This window comes from Ambystoma mexicanum, chromosome 11, assembly GCF_040938575.1.
Source record: "Ambystoma mexicanum isolate Mex_15411 chromosome 11, UKY_AmexF1_1, whole genome shotgun sequence".
In the NCBI taxonomy this organism is placed as follows: Eukaryota; Metazoa; Chordata; class Amphibia; order Caudata; family Ambystomatidae; genus Ambystoma; species Ambystoma mexicanum.
In genome coordinates this window covers 753,414,976-753,437,596 of record NC_090934.1, presented here as the reverse complement: position 1 = coordinate 753,437,596, position 22,621 = coordinate 753,414,976, and the positions used below count along the sequence as shown (strand labels likewise).

The 22,621-nt window shown below is 51.0% G+C and overlaps 1 protein-coding gene across 1 annotated transcript in view; it reads left to right on the top strand.

Annotated features, from left to right (window-relative positions):
* The window catches only part of CTR9 (CTR9 homolog, Paf1/RNA polymerase II complex component), an 861,351-nt gene that overhangs the window by 493,475 nt on the left and 345,255 nt on the right, over positions 1–22,621 (top strand). Inside the window, exon 17 of the mRNA XM_069623650.1 lies at positions 14,947–15,063. Within this exon, the coding sequence (XP_069479751.1) occupies positions 14,947–15,063 (117 nt within the window). The remainder of the gene's footprint in view (positions 1–14,946; positions 15,064–22,621) is intronic.

Below are 22,621 nucleotides of genomic sequence, written 5' to 3'. Positions count from 1 at the left end.
ACTGCACATGCAGTTCTGGGAACCGAAATATGTGGGGGCATCCATCTTGTCCCCATCAATGCACTACTAGTCCAATCCCCAATGTTATCCTATGGGAGTGAGTGAGTCTGGTGCCACAAGCGCCAAGTCTGACTCCAAGTGGGTCTTTGGAGGGATGGAGAGGCCCTTGAGGGCCATGTAGGTGATCGTGGTCTGGCTCCAGCCTGACATCTTGGAGGGCTAGGGACATGAGGAGCAGGAATCATGACACTCTGCCATCACGGAAGCGTACGAGTGCCAGCACAAGCCGCACCCAGCCAACATGCATGCCCATGCAGTCAGGGCCAAGGCAACGGCCATCGCATTCCAGCGCCAGTCCCTTGGCAAGTCATAAGCAGGGTCGCCACTTTGGCCTCTCCCTTGGCTTTTTGCAAACATTACTGTTTGGATGCCGGCTCTAGATCTGATGCGGCTTTCGGACAGGCGGTTCTCAGGAACCTATTTGCTTAAGGAGGGTCTCCTCTCCACGCTGGGCTACAATCAGTTGTAATCGCCCATACAGTATAGAGGAAAGGGACTGGATCTAAGAGTATTATAAGTTACTCACCGTAGTGACTAACGTTCTCTTAGTCCATAGTCCCCTTTCCTCTACGTTCTACCAACCTCCCCCCTAATGATACTGTCATTAGGCAATGTTAATTCTATTGTCGACGCGTCAGTGAGGACTGAGGTGTGGCGCTGGAGAGTGGAGTCGGGGCAGCGCATGCTCCCTGGGCCGCGCCCCTGCGCGCCTCTAAATTACATGGGGAAGATTTTTTCTGGTGAAAAAGTTTCCGTCTCCCGTCCCTTGGAAGGGACGCCCTTACAGTATGGAGGAAAGGGGACTATGGACTAAGAGTACGTTAGTCACTACGGTGAGTAACTCATAATTTTTAGAAACGATGGCTGGGCGCCATCTTCAAAAACATGGCTCCCGCGATTTAACGTTACCGGAGCTGCGAACAGTTCGCGGTTGGGGTAAATCATGGTAGTTCGTTGTAAAACCACTGCCACCAGCCATTCTGAGAGAAAAGGGTAACTTCTGAATGCTACATGAGTAACTAGACACAGGGGATACTAAGTAGCCCCTCCAGCACTCTATTGTAAAATAGGGTTGCCTGGGTCTAGGATTTTACAGGACTAATTGAAGTCAATTTCACTCCACTGTTCTGGGAAACAGTAGTTGATCCCAGAGAAGGTATTTAAACCTTGGGAAATCTGAAAGACTTCCCCGTGTCACAGCACTGAAGGTGCTTTGTGACACAATTGTAAAAGATGATGCCTATGGAGTTGGTTAGACTCCATAACCAAAAAGAAACAGTGTGTAAACTTACATGAAAATACAGGAGAGAGTGGGGGAAAAGGGGTCACACTCTCTCCAGGTAAAATAAATCAAGTAACAGAGATTCACAGTAACAAGTATCCAAAAAACACTTATACTCAAGGGTGTCTAGTAAAATAAAGATGTATTGGACAGTCAGTTTTAAAATAATCTTTCTTTAGAAAGTGCAAGATGCAACAATCAAATACACTTCGAAAAACACTGGCTCAGATTTAAGTTAAATAAGTATATACCTTTTTTGTATGACAGACATTTCCTTCACCCTGAGGTGACTTCACCCTGAGGTGACTTCAATTGCTAGGACTCCGTGGACATTGATATCACTTTTGACACTTAAATGCAATACCTCTAATGCAGTAAAGGATAACTTTTGCCCAGCAATACAAATAACTTATTGTTAGGGAGAATTCTCAGAAATGTGCTAATTCCCTTCTGCCTTAGAGACCCCCAGCTCTTTTTGCTGGACTTTAGGAATGTTCATTTCTAACCTGGAGAGAGTGAGACCTTTTTCCCACTCTCATGGATTTTTCTGTGATTTGGATTCAGTGTTTGTTTTGACTTTGAGTCTGACAAACTCCATAGGCAGCATCTTTACATTTTGACACACAGCACCTTCAGTGCAGTGGCACAGGGAAGTCTTTCAGATTTCCCCACGGTTTTAAATACCTTCTCTTGGATAAACTACTTTTTCCAAGAGTAGTGAAGGGACATTTACTTTACTTACACTTGAAACTTTCTAGACCCAGCACACACTATCTTACGATAGGGTGCTGGTGGGGTTATTTAGTATCCCCTTTGTCTAGCTTCTCATGTAACACTTTTATGTTACCCTTTCCTCAATGAATAGCTGGTGGCAGTGGATTACTTTTAACTACCGTCGTGTGCGTTTACCGCAGGCTGCATTCGCAGCTGCATTAAAGCACCCAAGGGTCAATTTTTGTCAAAATGGCCCAGTCTTCTCTTTTCACCATTTCTTTATGAAAAGGTCATCCTTGAGATTCATTCTGCATGCCAAACCAGGTCTGGTCCCTTTGATCGTTTTGCCTTTGTCGGGCTACACGAGTGAAGCCTGCCTCTGGCTCCAGGGTTTCTGGTGGGGGCAGGAAGCGAGGGAGGTGCCCGAAACTCTGTGCTTGGTCTCCTAGGAGACAGGAATGCACTCCGATTGGCCGGCTGGCTGTTCGGCAAGGACAACCACCCTGCTGGGTGACTGACAGCTAGGCTGGAAAGAAAGGGATAAACCTGAATAAAAGGCGAGGCTTTTGGCTTGGTAGACCACTGGACGAAGGAATCTGAAGAAGAACTTGAAGAGGATGCCTGCTGCAACTCCTGGGCTGTTGGTTTGCCCGTGAAGCCCTGCTGCTGTGCTGAAACTCCAATTTCGTTTATACTAGAGAAGCCCTGCAAGGACGACTTCTCCCCTTGAGTTGCTGGGACCAATGAACTCCAAATAAGCCACCTTGACATCCTCTCGGAGCTGGTTAAAATTCCACTGCAATTGCTGTTGGAACCGAATAGCCAGGGAGAGGAACACCAGATCGTGTGCGTTGCTTTTAAGCTGGCCAAGAGCTCCAGGAAGATCCTCCGGACTCCCAGAAGCCAGACTGACTGAGCCTGAGCCATCTCAACAGAGTGCTGGACTCCAGATGCAAGAAAAGCCCATCTCGACAGCCAGAACTGCGGTGTTGCTATTTGTGGAAGACGCTAGGAGCAGAAACACCAAAGTGCCACTTGTTCGAAAATTGCTGGTTGCAATTGGTGGCCGTCCATTGCAATGCAGGTGTCCCCAGATGTTCTGCCTTTTGTTCCCATGACAGTGGCCCAGGAACACCAGGATCTGCAGAGCTGCACAAGAGCCGAAGCCATCTGCTGCACTTTTCTTCAGCCTAAAGGTTCTGTACAGTCTGAGAGCTTACCTCTTGTCGTGTAACTGCACTTGTCCTCTTCTGTTGGTGAGACCTGTGGTGGTTCATCTGTAGAATTGCTGACAGCTTCTTCAAGCCTAAACAGCTTGTTGCACCGGTTTGATTTCTTCTTTTCTACAAAGACTTTTGAAGACATTGTGCAAGACTTTTACCTACCTCTGAGAAGTGCTTCAGCTCACCTAGACTTTTGCCCAATTGACTTTGGCCTAGCTCGGCCCCCTGAATGATTCTTCTTCCCTCTGTTAGTGGGTTTGGTCTTCCTTCCAGCAAGGGGTTAACTAACGTTGCATTGTGGGGGGGGGGGTTTACAAAAACTACTTAACTGCCTTCAGAATATTTGTGAGATCACTTGTTCTATCCTAATAACCTTTCTCTTTGACAGACTCTTAAGTCTGATTCTAAATGCCAACAGTAGTATATTAATGTCCACAGTGTCCGAGTTACTAAAGTCAAAGAGGGTGTAGGAAGTGTCTGTGTGCCATCCCAAAAGTGTACTTACTGATTTAGAAATATTAAGAGAGTGGATTTTGGAGTATATTTGTGTTACTATTATATTGCCCCTTCTGGAGAAGGGTTACTGTTGGGGGTCATTCTTAGAAATGTGCTAATTCCGTCCACCCGCAACTTTGCTGGATTTTTGAGGACTCGATTTATTTAACCTGAAGAGAGTGACCCTTCTTTCCACTCATGTGATTTTATACACTGTTTCTCTTTTGGTTGTGGAGTCTGACAAACTCCACAGGCATCATCTTTTACATTGTGTCACACAGAACTTTCAGTGCAGTGGTACAGGGAAGTCTTTCAGATTTTCCAAAGTTTTAAATACTTCTCTTGGATAAACTACTGTTTCCAAAAGCAGTAAAGTGAAATTGACTTTACTTACCATTGTAATTTTCTAGACCCGGCACACCCTATCTTGCAATAGAGTGCTGGAGGGGTTACCTAGTATCCCCTTTGTCTAGTTTCTCATGTAACATTTTTTATGTTCCCCTTTTCGCACTGAAAGGCTGGTGGCAGTGGTTTCCTTTGAACTACCATGATTTGCCTTTACTGCGGGCTACGTTTGCAGCTACAGTAAAGCACCCACGGGAGCCATCTTTGTCAAAATGGCCCCGGTCTTCTTTTTTCACCATTTCTTTGTGGAAAGGATCTCCTTGAGATTTGCTCTACGTGCCAAAGCAGGTTTGGTCCCTTTATTCATTTCGCCTTCGTCAGGATTCACAAGTGAAGCCGCCTCTGGCTCCAGAGTGTCTGGGGTAGGCAGGAAGTCGGGGAGATGCCAGAAAGTCCCTGTGCTTAGTCTCCTAGGAGACCCAAATGCACTCTGTGATGATTGGCCGGCTGACTGTCCGGCAATGACAGCCACCCTGCTGGTTGACTGACAGCTAGTCTGGAATGAATGGGAGCGAACTGAATAAAAGGCAAGTCTTTTGGCTTGGAAGGCAGAGTTGACCATAGGACGAAGGACCCGAAGAAGAACTTGAAGAGGACACCTGCTGCAACTCCTGGTCCGTTGGTTTGCCTGTGAAGCCCTGCTGCTGTGCCGAAATGCCAAGTTCGCATCGACAGAGAAGCCTCTGCAAGGACAACTTCTCCCCTAAGTTGGTTGGGACCAATCAACTCCAAGGTAAGCCACGTGGACATCCATCTCAGAGCTGGTTGAATTGCCAGAGTTAAATGTTAAGATATTTATACCGCGCACCGTCACCAACGGAATTGGTCCCCAGGCGCTCTGGCGGATCTCTAAGTGATAAAAGGGGGGGGGATTGGTTAGTAGGGTGAAGAGGGAGTAGGATAGAGAGAGGAGTGGTGTTCTGTTGGCAGCTTCAACTCGGTGTACTTCGGGTGCTGAGCTTTGGTGCAAGTATTGGATCAGTGTCAGTCCGCGTATGCTGTTGCTCCGGCCTATGTGGTGTTGCAGTGTTGTGAAGTGCGTGCGGCTTGTGTGAGAGATAGTTGAGTTTTTTGAGTGAGATGGATATGCAGAGTTTGAGCTCATATTGGTTAGTGGGTTACAAGACCTTTAGCTTGCTAACATTCACTGTTTGTCTAATTGTGGCACTTGTTTGCCTTCACATGTGGGCATGCCAGCATTCACAGATTCCTCCAGGTGCGGCGCAGGCCAGCGCTCAGAAATCTGTCCAGGCGTGTTACTGGAAACCGTATAGCCAGGGAGAGGAACACCAGATTGTGTGTGTGTTGCTTTTAAGCTGGCCTAGAGCTTTTGGAAGATCGTCTGGACTCCCAAGAAGCAGGACTGACCGAGCCCGAGACACCTCAGCAGAGTGCGGGACCCCCAAAGCAAGGAAAGTCCATCTCGACAGCAAGGAAATGAGGTATTGCTATTTGCGGGAGATGCGACGAGCTGAAACACTGAACAGCCACTGAAAGTGAAGTTTGCCGGTTGCCAGTTTTGACCGTCCCAGTGCATTGCAGGAGTGCCCTGACGTCGTCCCTCTTGTCCCCATGACTGAGGCCCAGGAACAACGAGATCTGCAGAGCTGAACTGGAACAGATATCAGCTGAATCGTTTTCTTCACTTCTAAGGTACTGTAAAAAGTCTGAGAGATTTTACCTCTTACTGTAGAGTGCTTGCAACTTCTACCTGCCAGAAGTGCTTCATCCTATACAAGTCTTTTTCCCATTCACTTTGGCTTAGCCTATTAAATTGTATGACTCTTCTTGGAGGATCCAAAAGTATTTGCCTGCTTAAGAATATTTGTGGTCTCTTGTTCTAATAATCTTTGCCTTTTATCAACTTCTAAAAGTATTCTAAATGCCAACAGTAAGATATTAATGTCCCCAGCACCCTGGTTATTGAAGTCACCTGTGGGTGTATGTTGTGTCTTTGGGCCATCCCAAAAGAGTCTTTTCTGATTTAGAAACTAAGTGTACAGTATTGAAGTGTATTTGTGTGTTGCTAGCATATTGCTCCCTTCAAAAGAAGGCTTATTCTAACTGACTGATAAATTAATCATTGTTTATGCAAGAAAACTTGAGTGTAAGAATTTATTTGAATACCTGTAAACTGTAAATCTGTTTCTCCAGAATGGGGTCTGGCATGGATTCACATGCTCATGAATATTCCCCGTCGTCAGGCTGGGAATCCTCGGTACAGAACAAAATCAGTATTCGTTTCTGATTTACTACGTTCCTAGTAGTAACCAATCACTGATCTCTGGGTCATACTGCCCACAGCCAATGACTGCCCTCTCTCTAAGCCCCGCTTCTGGCAGCCATCCTCAGATTTTTTACCAGACGTTCAAGTGTTGGGAGTCCTCGTGCTATAGCTCTCGAGCTTTTGCTGCGTTTTCGCGCTTTTTCAAAGAAAATTTCTCATTTTTCGGTTAAATTGAGCCTCAAGCTCCACCGTCTTTACATCCGGTCAACGGGGACCCGTTTCGGAAGTTTCTACGCCCCTCAAGGGTGAAGATTTCGTCGAACGCCGCTTTTGGAGGATTCTAGAAGTTTCTGAGGCCTACCCCGGACATGGCGCAGGAGAAAGGGAGCTCGATGCCCGGGAAGCTGTTCAGGGCCTGCCCTGGATGCCAGCTGCAGAACTTGTTCAAGGAAGACGAGCATTCCTTATGCCTCTACTGTCTTCACGAGGACGAAACGCACGTGGAGGAGGACTGTGCGTTTTGCGGGAACATGTCGGAGTGGACCATGAGGGACCACCATCTTCGTCTCGCCAACTGGCTGGAGGGAAAGAGCCCGTCAGGTGAGAAGAAAAAGAAGAAATCCGAGCGGTCTTCTAAGTCCTGTGAGGGCGCCCCGGCGACGGGGGCCCAACAGAAAGCTAAGCACTGCGAGTCCGTGGGCACCGGGAGCACCGAACGGTCGGGCTCCTCGACTGCCAGGAAGGGCGCATCTTCCCCGGCACCATCGACCACGAGCCAACGCTCTGGCTCGGGTAAGAGGAAATCCAAGAACCCGGCCAAGCTTCTGGAGAGGCCCCGGTCGATCTCGAAGATTTCGGCTGATGGGGAGCGAGGTGGGGAGCCCTCCCCCAAGGTGAAGGCCACAAGCACGTAGTCGGTGACTAAGGGCTTGATTCACCTAGCCAAGGCCTCTATCGAGGAGGACGCAGCAACCCTGGCGCAGCCTGCGGAGGTTACACCTGTGGTAGCAGCCTCGGGGCCCAGAGTCTCCCTGCCACCTCGGAGGGAGGCATCTTTGAAGCCCATCGAAAGAACCCCCACGAAGCTCCCGGCGGGGAAAGAGGGTAGGGGGCCAGTGGCCGTCGTGGATTCAGACACAACCTCCGAGGAGGAACTTGTCGAAGTCCCTGAGAGCCACGACGCGGACATGGAGGAGGACCAGCCCGTCGAGAGGCATCCCGACGAGGGGGGGCGACGGAAGCGCCGCAGGGACCCCAGACCAACAGTCGCGCCTGTCGCAGCCAGTGCCGCACTACAACTCGGCGGCCATTTTGATGGCAATTCAATCCTTATGCTCTGAAATAAGGACTAGATTGCCTTTACCCCCGACGGAGGAGCCGGAGCCAGGCCTGACGGAGGAGCCAGGGGCAGGCCCGTCGGGAAGTCCACCACCCAAGAGGAGAAGAACACATCCTCCTACACCCTTCCAGCCCTTGAGGCCTGCTCAACCCTCCTCCCCGTCTGCTGGGATGACACGGGCACGGACATGGCCACGACGGGCATGGATGACGAGGGCCCCACCTCCTCACCGGGCTTGCCCGCCCGATGAGATTGGATCCTTCCATGCGATGATCTCCAGGTCATCCGAGCTTTTCCAGCTCTGCCCCGAAGAGAAGGAGGGGTTCCTCTATCAACGTCGAGAGACCAAGAGGAAGACGGTCCTCGCAGTACCTCTACTGGATGACATCTGGGACGAGGGGCTCTCCCTCCTCAAGAACCCGTCCGCAAAAAGGGACTGATACAAAAAGAAGTACCGGGTCCCCGACACGGCCCCTCTATGCTTTAGAGCACAGCTGACCCCGGATTCAGTCGTCTCGGTGGCGGCCAGGAAGAAGGCGGGGGGGGGGGCGCATCGGCATCGACTTCACCGCCGGACGGCGAGGGAAAGAAGCTTGACACGATGGGACGACGAGTCATCACGTCGGCGGCGACGACGATTAAGGCGGCCAACGCCCTGGCTATCGTTGCCCGTTACGACAGGGAACTTTGGTATAAAATCGCTCCCTTGTTGGACTTCCTGCCGGACGACAAGAGGGCAGAAGCCCTGGAAATCTTGCAAGAAGGCGAGGTGGCGTCGGACCATGTCATAACAGTCATCGCTGTCACTGGTTTCCGCCAGTTGGGCAACAGTGTTTGCCTCAGACGGCGCGGATGGCTTAAGGTGACGGATTTCCGCCAGGATGTACAAGCCAAAGTGTTGGACATTCCCTTCGACAGGAACAACCTGTTTGGGAAGACAGTCGATGAGTCCCTGCAAGCCATCAAAACGGACACGGAGACAGCTCGGGCCCTGGGAGTTCTCCAGCAACGACGGCCGTCATTTCGGAACACCAGAGGCAAGCAAGGGGCATCCAAAGGTTCCAGCAGCGGCTCCTCTACCTACCGTCAAGCGGCCCGTTCCTCGTCGCAGGAGGCCTATAGAGGACGGGGCAAGACTAGAGGTTCCCGCCGTCATCGCCAGGGAGGTCAAGGCGGCCTCGAAACAGGACTGAACCGACCGCGGCGTCGGGCCCCCAGCCCGGTGGGAGGCCGGCTGGCGAACTTCGTCAGCGTGTGGGAGTCCATCTCCACTGACTGTTGGGTGCTGGAAACCCTGGCCCAGGGGCACGCCCTCAAGTTTCTAAAGAAGTGCCCTCGCGTGCCACCTGTGGCCAGGAAGGAAAACCATGTACCCCAGCTGCTGCTGGAGGTAAGGGCGATGCTCAAGAAAGGTGCCATCGAGCTCGTCCCAAAGAGACTTCGAGGCTTCGGGGTCTACTTAAGATACTTTCTCGTAAAGAAGAAGACAAGAGGTTGGCGTCCCATCCTGGACCTGCGGCGACTGAACAAGTACATCAAGGCTCAGAACTTCCGGATGGTCACCCTCCAGCACGTGCTTGGACAGCTGGAGGACGATGTCCTGTCGTCGTTGGACTTGGAGGATGCCTACTTCCACATCCCCATTCTAAAAGGATACCGGAAGTTCCTCAGGTTCGTGGTCCAAGGAGGGCACTACCAGTTCAAGGCCCTACCGTTCGGATTAAAATCGGCAACCAGGGTATTCACCAAGTGCCTAGCACCGGTGGTGGCGCGGCTACGCCTGCAAGGGATCCATATCTATCCCTACCTGGACGACTGGCTCATCCGAGCAAGGACAAGGGAGCTCGCCGTAGAACACACAGCGAAGATCGTCCAGCTACTCACGGACCTGGGGTTCTTCATCAATTTCCCCAAATCCCACCTGGTCCCTTCGCAGGTCGCCCTGTTTCTGGGAGCCAAGCTCGACACAGTGGCATGGCTAGCCTCGCCGTCCGACGAATGGACGAAAGCCATCCTGGGCAAGGTGCAACGCCTTCTAGCCAAGGACGTAGCTAGGGTAAGATCCATCAAATCCCATCTCGGGATGATGTCCTCGTGCATCTATCTGGTACGCCTGTGCAGACTTCGAATGTGTCCACTGCAAAAGTTCCTCGACGCACGCTGGATCCAGGTGAGGGGCAGCTTTGAGGACAGGATACCGCTCAACGAGACCTTCCGACGAGCGATCCGGTGGTGGGGCACCCGCACTCCTCTGACCGCAGCTGCAGACTTTCAGACCCCAGCTCACCAGGTAACGGTGACGACGGATGCCTCCTTTGAAGGGTGGGGAGCGCATACCGGAGATCTCCACGCGAGAGGCCTTTGGCTCCCGGAGGAAAAACAGCTTTATATCAACATTCTGGAGCTCTATACTTTCCCGCCATTGCCACTGCTACTCCGGCTCGTCAACCAGCTCAAGAGGTCCCGGTGCAGGATGATCCTCCTCTCACCGGCGCGGCCGAGACAGATCTGGTTCCCGGACCTTTTGGATTTATCGGCTTCCCCACCAGTCAGACTGCCTGTGGACGCGGATCTTCTCTCCAGAGAAGGAGGCGCCATTCTTCATCACGACCCGAAGTCGCTGAACTTGCAAGCCTGGCTCCTGCAGCACGAGAGTTTGGGGGATACGATATGCCGGCCAACTGCAGAGAGGTTCTTGCAAAGGCCAGGGCATCCTCAACTCTCAAGTGTTACGGACACAAATGGAAGGGAAGAGGTTCTCTGTCTGGTGCCGGGCACAGAAGATTAACCCTCTACGGATTACGGCCCCTCAAGTACTGCCATACCTACTGTTGTTGGCCAAGGCTAGACTAGCTCACGCCTCCATCAAGATAAATCTGGCTGCCATCTCCAGATACACTAGGACAACAGGACGGGTGTCCTTGTGGTCTCATCGCCTGGTGAAAGAATTTATGAAGGGACAATTCCGCTCGTTCCCGCCGGTGAAGGCCCCAGCCCCGGCATGGGAGCTCAACGTGGTGCTGACTAGGCTCATGGGGGCTCCTTTCGAGCCTATGTATACGGCACCATTGAAGTTCCTATCGTGGAAAACAGCTTTCCTTGTGGCCATCACCTCCGCACGGCGCGTGGGAGATTCAGGCCCTATCCTGCAAGCCTCCATACTTGACTTTTCACGACACGAGGGTGGTGCTTAGGACGCATCCCTCCTTCATGCCGGACTTCCACCTCAACGAGCCCTTGATGTTACCAGTTTTCTTCCCGACGCCTTCGTCGCCGGCCGAGAGGACTTTGCACTCTCTGGATGTAGCTAGAGCGCTTAAGTTCTACGTGGACCGCACAAAGAGTTTTCGGAAGACGTCACAGCTTTTTGTGAACTTTAGGCCTGTGAATCAAGGGAAGGCTCTCTCGAAGGCTTCCATTTCCAGATGGCTCTCTGGCTGTATCATGCACTGTCACCGGTTGGCAAACCAACCGCTGCCCGGCCGTCCGAGAGCCCATTTGACCAGAGCGATCAGTGCTACCACGGTGTTCTTGTCTGGTGTGCCCCTGCTCGACATCTGCAGGGCTGCTATGTGGAGGTCGACGCACACCTTCACGAAATTCTACTGCGTCGATCGGGATTCCAGGGTCGGCCAAGCAGTGCTGCGCAACCTGTTCGACTGAAGTGCCTGGTGAGGAGGTAGGAGTTGCTTAATGTTGAGTTTGTGTTGCTTAATGTTGAGCCTTTTGCCACCTCCCGTGGTTGTGCATGTATGTACTGCTATGTAATCTTATATTCATGGGCATGTGAATCCATGCCAGAGCCCATGCTGGAGAAGGAACAAGTTACTTACCTGTAACTGTTGTTCTCCAGCATGGGTCTGGCATGGATTCACATGCAAACCCTCCCGCCTACCCCTCTGCGGCTCTTCACTTGGTCATACTGCCACTTAACGTGCTACCAAATCTGAGGATGGCTGCCGGAGGCGGGGCTTAGGGAGAGGGCAGTCATTGGCTGTGGGCAGTATGACCCAGAGATCAGTGATTGGTTACTACTAGGAAAGACAGATCAGAAACGAAACTGATACCGATTTCTTTCTGTACCGAGGATTCCCAGCCTGACGACGGGGAATATTCATGAGCATGTGACTCCATGCCGGACCCATGCTGGAGAACAACAGTTACAGGTAAGTAACTTGTTACAACTCCACTACAGCTCATATTGACCCATCTTGAGATGAGCCTGGCTGCTCAATCACGCTACCAGCCTGTGTAGTACAGACTTAAACCAAAGGTTGGGTTCCTATTGCCAGGAGGTCAGGGTTCTTGTTGTGCACCCAAAGGGAACTGCATACAATCGTGCCTAACACTAACAAACAAGAAATGGCGAAAAAAGACGACCAGGGCCATTTTGTGGTAATGGTCACCCTTTGGTGCTGCACTGCAGCTGAGGTATCAGCCTGCAGATACATGTCACTAGGTAGTAAAAAAGAAACCACTGCCACCAGCCATTCAAGTCAGTTAGTGTAACAAAAGGTTACATGAGGAATGGGTTAAAGGAATTACTATGTAACCCACCAGCACTCCACATAGGGTGATCTGTGCTGGATCCATAAAGTAAAGGTAAGTAAAATAGGGGTCATCTTACTATTGTTGGGAACAGTAGTTCACCCAAGAAAATGGGACTTCTTAATGGGACTGCACATTCTTCAGAGCTGTCCAAACTAGCTCAGAACATTTTTCTGTGGGCACTAAAACACATGTTTCTCCTAGCGCGACATGTTCCAGGGGGACTCCATTCACTGGCAGACAAACTAAGCAGAGGTTTGGTGCTAACCTCAGAACATGAGTGGCAACTAAACAAAGACGTGCTATACAATGTCTTCTCAGACTGGGGCTTCCCAGAAATAGGCCTCTTCGCTACTCAAGAGAATGCACAAAGCCTAGACTACGCATCACACTACTGATAATTTGGTCTGAGAAATTTGCATATGCTCCCGCCACCCCCCCCCCCCCCCCCTCTGCCAAATACCGCTTCTCAACAAGCTACACCAGGAACAAGCAACACTTATCCTAATAGTTCCTATGTGGGCACGACAAACATGGTTCTCACACCTGCAGATATCCATGTGTCCCCCATAAAACTACTGTGTCCACCTAACATGTCACAGGATCAAGGGACAACACTCCATCTGTGCCCTCAGACATTGAACTTAGCCTGGCTCCTGAGCTCGTAATATTTGCTCACCTAAACCTAGACTAAAAATGCTTGGCCATTCTTACAGAGGCACGTAAACCAAACACGCAACATTGCTATTTTAACAAATGGAAGTGTTTTGTGTTATGGTGTAAAGCACGTTCACTCAATCCAATTGTATGCTCACCTTCAAATATAGTACACTATCTACTATGTCTGTTAGGCTCATGCTAAGTCTTCAACTCATTAAAAGTACGCTTAGCTGCTCTCTCTGCATACACTACTTTGCAGAGCAAAGTTTCATGGTGGAAGGTGCCTGTAATTAAAACATTTATGGAGGGAGTCGAGACGTTATACCCCCCAATTTCTAATCCTACTCCCGGCTGGGACCTAAATATTGTACTTACAAGGCTTGTGGGTCCCTCTTTTGAGCGTATGCACAACGCCACTCTTAAACGGTTCAATTATAAGACAGCTTTTCTTGTGGCCATTAAATCTATCATGAAGGTGAGTGAACTGCAAGCACTATCAGTGCAAGATCCCTTTGTTATCCACAACGACAAGTTAGTACTATGCACACACTCACGTTTTTTCACCAAAATCTATCACTAAATTCCATGTGAACCAGTCCATAGAACTTCCTGCTTTTTTCCAACACCCCATAAACGCAGCAGAAAAGAACCTTCTTACCCTTGATGTAAGGACTGTCATGTATTACTTACAAAAGACTAACGCTGTTAGAAAAACTGACTGTTTTATGGTATCCATAGCCACAGGAAGAGAAGGTGACTATCTCTAAAAAAGCTATTTTAAAATGGATTGTCAGCTGCATCCAACTTTGCTATTCTCCTGCTAAGAGAACATTGACATTCAAGCATAGAGCACAACAAACTTGAGGCACAAGGGCAACTCTAGCTTTCATAGAAAATGCGCCCATAGATTCCATTTGTAAAGCTGACACGTTGTGTTAAATTCACACTTTCACTCAAAATTACTGCCTAGACACACATTTGAAGGGCGATTCACAGGTGGGACAAGCGGTGTTAAAACATCTGTTTTCAGAGCTACCTACATATAACCCACCTCCGTTGCCAAGTACTGCTTGCTAATCTATGCAAAGCATGTGATTCCAAGCAGATCCACTAGCCTCAGAAGGCATGCATTGCTTACCATAATCTTATTTCTGAGGCTTGTATCTGCTTATTCACTTGCACCCACCCATCTTCCCCTCTTGGAGTTGAAGGTGCATAGACATCTTATACCACCTTATCTTCTGTACTCCTGCATCATTTCATGCTCCCTCTTGTCAGAAACAAAACAATTGCGTAAAGGATCATGGGTACAATGCACATCACACAGGGATAGTATTACAAGTGTGCCCAGTCGACGTCCCTTTTCGAAACTCGAAAACAAGAATCTAATACTCTGCACCTACCACTAGATGTCGGCCTATGCACAGCATGTGAATCTAAGCAGATACAAGCATCAGAAATACGATTAAGCTAAGTGATGCAATTTTATATATGGCTTTGGTACTTGATTTTTATAAGCTTAGTTTGTAAATAAAGGCCTAATTAATGTATTTCAATATGCTTACTGTCTAACTTGAATTACTGGTGTTGCTCTGTGCTCACTCATTTTAGCCCTAGACTACTATCACACGTTTCCTGAGACTAAGCCTCCACTGCTTGCCTACCTTACCTTGGTTGGGTTCTGGCTAATATCTGTGTCTACCCTGTTTACCATAAATAGTGCGGCCTCTCAAAATCCTCCCACAAGTGTTGATTTTGGGAACTCCATCATAAAAAGGGTCTTTGAAAAACAGCGTTTTTTCTTTTGAGCATTCCTTTACTGACGATTTTTGTACTTCATATGTTGGGTGCTACCTCAAAGAATAGATAGCATGTCAGGAGGAAACAATAGCCGCTATTAAGTGACCTTTTTCTGTGAATTGCAACTGACATACATTTCTAGCAATCATAATTCAACTGTTATTTTAACTAATTTCTCTTTTGCGTTATTCAGTATGAAAACTGTCTACGAAAATTTTACAAGCATCAGAATACGGAGGTACTACTGTACTTGGCTCGAGCACTTTTCAGATGTGGCAAATTGCAAGAATGCAAGCAGATTTTGCTTAAGGTAAGCGCAGCAGTACTACAGACAGCATGATAAAAATATGTCCAATATTGTATCGTAATATATTCAGCAAGTTCATTTAGCACTTCATTTGTTGAGTTAAGCACATCGTAAGGGCTTTCTGTGATCCTTTTGGACAAATTCTAAATGCAGTATGCATTAAATTGGTCCAAAGCAATTTTGTAGCTCCAGACCAGTGACCATTTCATTTTTGTGTAATAATATCACCAACTGCAAATGAAGAGGTAGAAATGAAAATGCAGCAACGCTTTTCACAATAAAACGATGAAGTAAAATCGCTAAAAGGATTATTTTCATTTTTCTAAAAATACACTCCTACTTCCTGTCCCCTGTTCTCCATACTGTATGGGCGTGTACTGGGACGGGATCGGAGGCTTTGCCGCGCAAAAATCACACTCCTGTCCGCCACCCCACCCCCCACTTTAAATTTTGATTTAGGTACAAGGAGAGGCGTGACCGCTCATGCTGAATTTTGGGGAGAATTCTCAAAAATGTTGTAATTTCCTTCACCTTAGAGATCCCAAGCAACTTTGCTGGATTTTGAGGACTTGATTGTTTTACCTGGAGAGAGAGACTTTTTCCCACTCTCTCATGTATTTTGATGTGTGTTTTACTCTTGTGTTTCATTTGGTTATGGAGTCTAAACAACTCCACAGGCATCATCTTTTCATTTGCGTCACACTGCACCATCAGTGCAGTGACACAAGGAAGCCTTTTAGGCTGTCCGAAGGTTTAAATACCTTCTCTAGGAGAAACTGTTTCCCAGAGAAAGTAAAGTGAAATTGACTTTACTAGTCTTTTTAAATACCTAGACCCAGCACACCCTATCTTACAATAGAGTGCTGGAGGGGTTACTTATTTTCCCCTGGGTCTAGAAAATCATGTAGCAGTCAATGGCTGGTGGCAGTGGTTTTACAACGAACTACCATGATTTTTCCCGACCGCGAAGACCTCAAGACATGGCCCAGGACAAAGGGATCTCGACGCCCGGATCCAAGCTGTTCAGGGAGGACGAGCATTCGCGATGTCTCTACTGCCTCCATGGGGACAAGACACACGTGGAGGACTGTGCGTTCTGCAAAACCTTTCAGAACGGACCAAACAAGATCGTCGTTCCCGCCTCGCCACCTGGCTGGAGAAGGGCACAGCAAGTGAGAAGGCGACGAAGAAGTATGAGCGGGCTTCTAAGTTCTTTGAGGGCGCCCCGGCGACGGGGGCCCAACAGAAGGCCATGCACCGCAAGTCCGCGGGCTCCGGGAGCGCCGGAAGGTCGGGCTCTTCGGTTGCCAAGCAGGGGCACTACTTCCCCGGCACGTTCGACCACGAGCCAGCGCTCTGGGTCGGGGAAGAAGAAGTCCGAGAACCCAGGTAGGCCGCTGGAGTGGACCCTGTTGATCTCGAAGGGGGAGCGAGGCGTTGACCCTCCCCCCAAGGCGAAGGCCCAGGACGCACCTAAGGTGGTGAGGGCCTTGATCCACCCGGCTAAGGCCTCTACCGAAGTGGTCTTTGCGACCCTGGCGGAGCCGGCTGAGACTACGCAAATGGGAACGGCCTCTGGGTCAGAGTATCCCTGCCGCCGCGGAGGGAATCCTCTTTCCAGCCCATCGCTAAGACCCCCGTGAAGCCCCCGGCTGAAAAAGAGGGGGGGGATGGTGGCCGTTACAGACTCGGAATTAGCCTCTGAGGAGGAACTGGTGGAGACCGAGAGGGGCCTCAACAAAAGGTCCATAGGCCTCAAAGAAAGGTCCATAGGCCTCAAAGAAAGGTCCATAGGCCTCAACGAAAGGTCCATAGGCCTCAACGAGCGGTTCATAAACCTCAACGAGAGGTACGAGAAGGTCCGATCCCAGGGGACGGTCCCTGCTGACGTGATCTATGATAGCGACGAGGACGACGGACAGGGCCCACTGGAGCGGCCATCCCGTCCGTCGCAGCCATTGCCTGAGCCCCAGGATAGCTCGGCGGCCATTTTGTTGCCAATCCAATCCTTATGTACCGAGATAAGGACGAGATTACCACGCACCCCAATGGAGGAGCCAGAACCAGGCCTGTCGGGAAGCCCTCCGAACAAGCAGAGGAGAGTCCACCCCGCTCCGTCATTCGTGCCTGCGAGACTGGTGGACCACTCATCCCACTCGCCGGGAGAGGATCCGGGGACGGACGATGGCGGCGATGACACAGCGGACATACCGTCAACACCCTCCCCTCCCCCCCCGTGGTCATCCCCAGCCGACAAGGTTGGCTCTTTCCACCCCATGATAACCAGGGCATCAGAGCTCTTCCAGCTCTGCCTTGAAGAACAGAAAAAGGAGGGGTTTCTGTACCAGCGACGAGAGTCTAAGAGGAAGACGGTCCTCGCGGTGCCTTTACTCGACGACATCCGGGACGAGGGGCTTGCTGTCCTCAAGAACCCTGCCACGACACCCGTCAAGAGGGACAGGTACGAGAAGAAGTACCGAGTCCCCGATGCCGCCCCCTTGTGCCTCAGGGCCCAGCCCACGCCGGACTCGGTCGTCTCGGCAGCGGCTAAGAAGAAGGCAGCGGGCGCGGTGGCTTCAACTTCCACCTCCCCGCCGGACAGCGAGGGTAAGAAGTTGGACTCTATGGGACCACGAGTCATCTCGTCAGCGGCGACGACGATTAAGGCGGCCAATGCCTTAGCGCTCGTGGCCCTCTACGACAGGGCGCTCTGGTTCAAGATAGCTCCCCTTCTAGATTTCCTGCCTGATGACAAAAGGGCGGAGGCCCTAGAAATTCTGCAGGAGGGCGAGGTGGCATCGGATCACGCCATTACGGTGGCAACGGACATTGCAGATACCGGATTTCGCCAACTGGGCAACGGAGTTTGCCTCAGACGACGAGGATGGCTCAAGGCGACAGACTTTCGCCAGGACGTCCAGACCAGAGTGTTGGACATGCCGTTCGACGGCAACAACCTCTTTGGTAAGGGGGTGGATGAGTCTCTACAGGCCATCAAGACCGACTCGGAGACGGCCCGGGCCCTTGGGGTGCTTCAGCAGCGACGGCCCTTTCGGAGCTCTGGAGGCAGACCGGGTGCCTCCAAAGGATCCAGTGGTGGCTCCTCCACCTACCGCCAGGCGGCCCGCTCCTCTACCCAGGAGGCCTACAGAGGTCGCGGCAAACAAGGGGGTTCCCGCCGTCGTCACCAAGGTGGCAAGGCCGCCTCCAAGCAAGACTGACCCGGCTGTGTTGTCGGGCCCCCACCGAAGCACCCCGGTGGGAGGCCGGCTGACGAAATTCGTCGGTGTATCGGAGTCCATCTCCACCGACCATTGGGTGTTGGACACCCTGGCCAACGGGCACTCGCTGGAATTCCAAAAGAAGTGCCCTCGCACTCCTCCCGTGGCCAGGAAGGAAAATCACGTCCCTCAACTGCTGTTGGAGGTAAGGGCGATGCTCAAAGGTGCCATCGAGCTCGTCCCCAGAAGGCTCCGGGTCTCCGGAGTGTACTCAAGGTACTTCCTCGTCAGGAAGCAGACAGGTGGTTGGCGCCCCATCCTCGACCTGCGCCGCTTAAAGAAGTACATCAAGGCGCAGAAATTCAGGATGGTCACCCTCCAGCACGTGCTGGGACAGCTGGAGGAAGGCGACTCCCTATCGTCGCTGGACCTGGAGGATGCTTACTTCCACATCCCCATTCTAAGAAGGAACAGGAAGTTCCTCAGGTTCGTGGTTCAAGGACGCCACTATCAATTCAGAGCCCTACCGTTAGGATTAAAGTCGGCACCCAGGGTTTTCACCAAGTGCCTGGCACCAGTAGCGGCGCGGCTGCGCCTGCAGGGGATCCACGTCTACCCCTCCTGGACGGCTGGCTAATCCAGGCAAGGTCAAGGGAACTCTCCGTCGATCATACGGCGAGGACCGTCCGGTTGCTCACCGAGCTGGGGTTCTCCATCAACTACCCCAAATCCCACCTGGTTCCGTCGCAAGTAGCACTGTTTTTGGGGGCGAAGCTCGATACAGTAGAGCAATTGGCCTCCCCTTCAGAGGAGAGGACCAAAACCATCCTGGGCAAGGTACGGCGACTGTTAGCCACGGACGTGGCCAGGGTGAGGTCCATCAAGTCCCTTCTCGGGATGATGTCCTCATGCATCTACCTTGTACCCCTTGCAGACTTCGGATGCGTCCGCTACAGGAGTTCCTCGACACCTGCTGGTTTCAGGCGGGGGGCTGCTTCGAGGACAGGATCCCCCTCGACGAGGAGTTCCGTCGGGCGATCCTATGGTGGGGCACCTGGGCTCACCTCACGACGGGCACGGACTTTCAAACCCCGGCGTTTCAGGAGACAGTGACTACGGGCGCCTCTCTGGAGGGTTGGGGGTGCCCACACCGGAGATCTCCACGCAAGAGACCTTTGGCTCCCGGAGGAGAGGTCTCTTCACATCAACATCTTGGAGCTCCATGCAGTGTTCTAGGGCCTCAAGTCGTTCCTCCCGTCCCTCAAGGACAAAGTGGTGAAGATCTTCACCGACAACACCACCACGATTTTTACATACGGAAGCAGGGGGGCACCAGATCCCCATCCCTATCCAAGGAGGCCCAGGATCTGTGGCACTGGGCCGTCGCCCAGGGGATGTTTCTGGTTCCCTTCCACCTGGCAGGAATAAAAAACACCATCGCCGACTCACTCAGCAGGGAGCTACGCTTGTGCCACGAGTGGGAACTGCGACAGGATCAAGTGGATCGACTCTTCCAACGATGGGGCAAACCCCAGATCGACCTGTTCGCGACAGTGACGAACTCCAAGTGCCAGAGGTTCGCCAGCAGGTTCCCACAGCCGAGGAGCATGGGCGATGTTTTCTCGTTCCCTTGGGACGGCCTGTTTCTTCTATACGCGTTCCCTCCATTGCTGTTGCTGCTCCGCCTCATCAGCCAGCTCAAGAAGTCCAGGTGCAGGATGATCCTCGTCGCACCAGTGTGGCCGAGGCAGGTCTGGTTCCCGGACCTTCTGGACTTGCCAACGTTCCTGCCAGTCAGGCTGCCGGCAGACGCGGATCTTCTCTCCAGAGAAGGAGGCGCCATTCTCCACCACGACCCGCAGTCGCTGAACTTGCAGGCCTGGCTCCTGCAGCACTAGAGTGTGGAGGGTACGCTATCCCGGCTGATTGCAGAGAGGTTCTTGCAAAGGCCAGGGCGTCCTCAACTCTCGTGTTACGTCATAAATGGAAGAGGTTCTCTGTCTGGTGCTGTGCACAGAAGATTAACGCTCTGTGAATTACGGCCCCTCAAGTGCTGCCGTACCTGCTGTCGCTGGCCAAGGCTGGACTGGCTCACACCTCCATAAAAATACATCTGGCTGCCATCTCCCGATATACCAGGACGAAGGGACGGGCGTCCTTGTGGTCTCATCGCCTGGTGAAGGAATTTATGAAGGGACTATTCCGATCATTCCCGCCGGTGAAGGCTCCTGCCCCGGCGTGGGAGCTTAATGTAGTGCTGACCAGGCTCATGGGAGCCCTATTCGAGCCTATGCATTTGGCGCCTTTGAAGTTCCTGTCGTGGAAGACCGCGTTCCTCGTGGCCATCACCTCTGCACAACGAGTGAGAGAGATTCAGGCCCTCTCTTGCAAGCCTCCATACTTGACTATTCATGACACGAGGGTGGTGCTGAGGACGCACCCCTCCTTCATGCCCAAGGTGCCGTCGGACTTCCACCTCAACGAGCCCTTGGTGTTACCAGTTTTCTTTCCTTCGATGCCGACCGAGAGGACTTTGCACTCGCTGGATGTAGCTAGAGCGCTGAAGTTCTACGTGGACCGCACAAAGTTTTCGGAAGACGTCACAACTGTTTGTGAACTTTGGGTCTGTGAATCAAGGGAAGGCTCTCTCGAAGACTTCCATTTCCAGAAGGCTCACCGGCTGCATCATGCATTGTCACCGGTTGGCAAACCGACCGCTGCCCGGCCGTCCAAGAGCCCATTCGACCAGAGCGATCGCTGCTACCACAGCGTTCCTGTCTGGTGCGCCCCTGCTGGACATCTGCAGGGCTGCTACGTGGAGGTCGATGCACACCTTCACAAGATTCTACTGCGTCGATCGGGATTCCAGGGAGGAGTCCAGAGTCCGCCAAGCAGTGCTGCGCAACCTGTTCGCTTAAGGTGAGCCTGGTGAGGAGGTAAGAGATGCTTAATGTTGAGCCTGTTGCCACCTCCCGTGGTTGCGCATGTGTATACTGCTATGTATTCTTTTATTCATGAGCATGTGAATCCATGCCAGACCCCATGCTGGAGAAGGAATAAGTTACTTACCTGTAACTGTTGTTCTCCAGCATGGGTCTGGCATGGATTCACATGCTAACCCTCCCACCTACCCCTCTGCGGCTCTTCACTTGGTCATACTGCCACTTGGCGTGCTATCAAATCTGAGGATGGCTGCCAGAGGCGGGCTTAGGGAGAGGGCAGTCATTGGCTAGGGGCGATATGACCCATAGATCAGTGATTGGTTACTACTAAGAAAGACAGATCAGAAACGAAACTGATACTGATTTTTTCTTTACCGAGGATTCCCAGCCTGACGACGGGGAATATTCATGAGCATGTGAATCCATGCCAGACCCATGCTGGAGACCAACAGTTACAGGTAAGTAACTTGTTCCTTGCCTCCCCGCATATGGTGGCTGGTCCCATGCTATTCTGTGTTAATCTCCTCCGTGCATACCTGTGCTACATGCCTCCTATGTATAATTATGCCTGGCACCACACACTTAACCTTGATTACGACTTTACACATATGGGTCGCTGCCGCCATGCAACCTATGGCTGACACCTTGTATATGTTCACTACTATGACCAGGCAATTGCTTGTAGCTACCGCCATACAAGACATGGCAGACACCAAGCTTTCGCCCACCTACTTGACAACGTAAACTATGTGATGCTACCATACAAGATGTGTTTGTACCATACAGTCTACCACCATAACCATGCATTCTATGCCATGCACTTTTTAATACTCACAAAGCAACATCTTTGTATGCCTGCTATTGCACTTATATAACCAAGTAAGCCTTCTTAACAGTCCCAGGGCAGTGGGCGCTTTACAAATTCAATTCAAATAAAATCAATAAAATAAAACATAAAATCACTTGAATACTTAAATGCAATACTGGATTTATGGCAAAAAGGAATTTAGGGAAGGAAACAAAGGTTAACAAGCTCTCCTGAACAGGTAAGCACTTTCACAATCCCCAATGAACAGTATGTTTAACCCTTTACCAGCAATACAAGTAACTTATGTATAACCTTTATAGGAACAGATAAACACAAAGTCAAAGGGTCAGAAGAGTCTGCGGGGAGCCAGGACAGCCAATGTCAATTGAGCAAAGTCTAGGGGAGCTGAGGCATTTCTTGAAGATAGTACAAAAGTCTTGCACAATTTTAAGAGTTTGTAAGTAAGAAATCGCTGTTGGGCCACACGCTGTAAGACTTGTGAAGAAGTAAAGCTGCAAGCAACTCTACAAAAGGCAGCCAATGCAAGTTTGAACTGAGAGCAAGCAAGCTACACACGAGATGAGTACCCT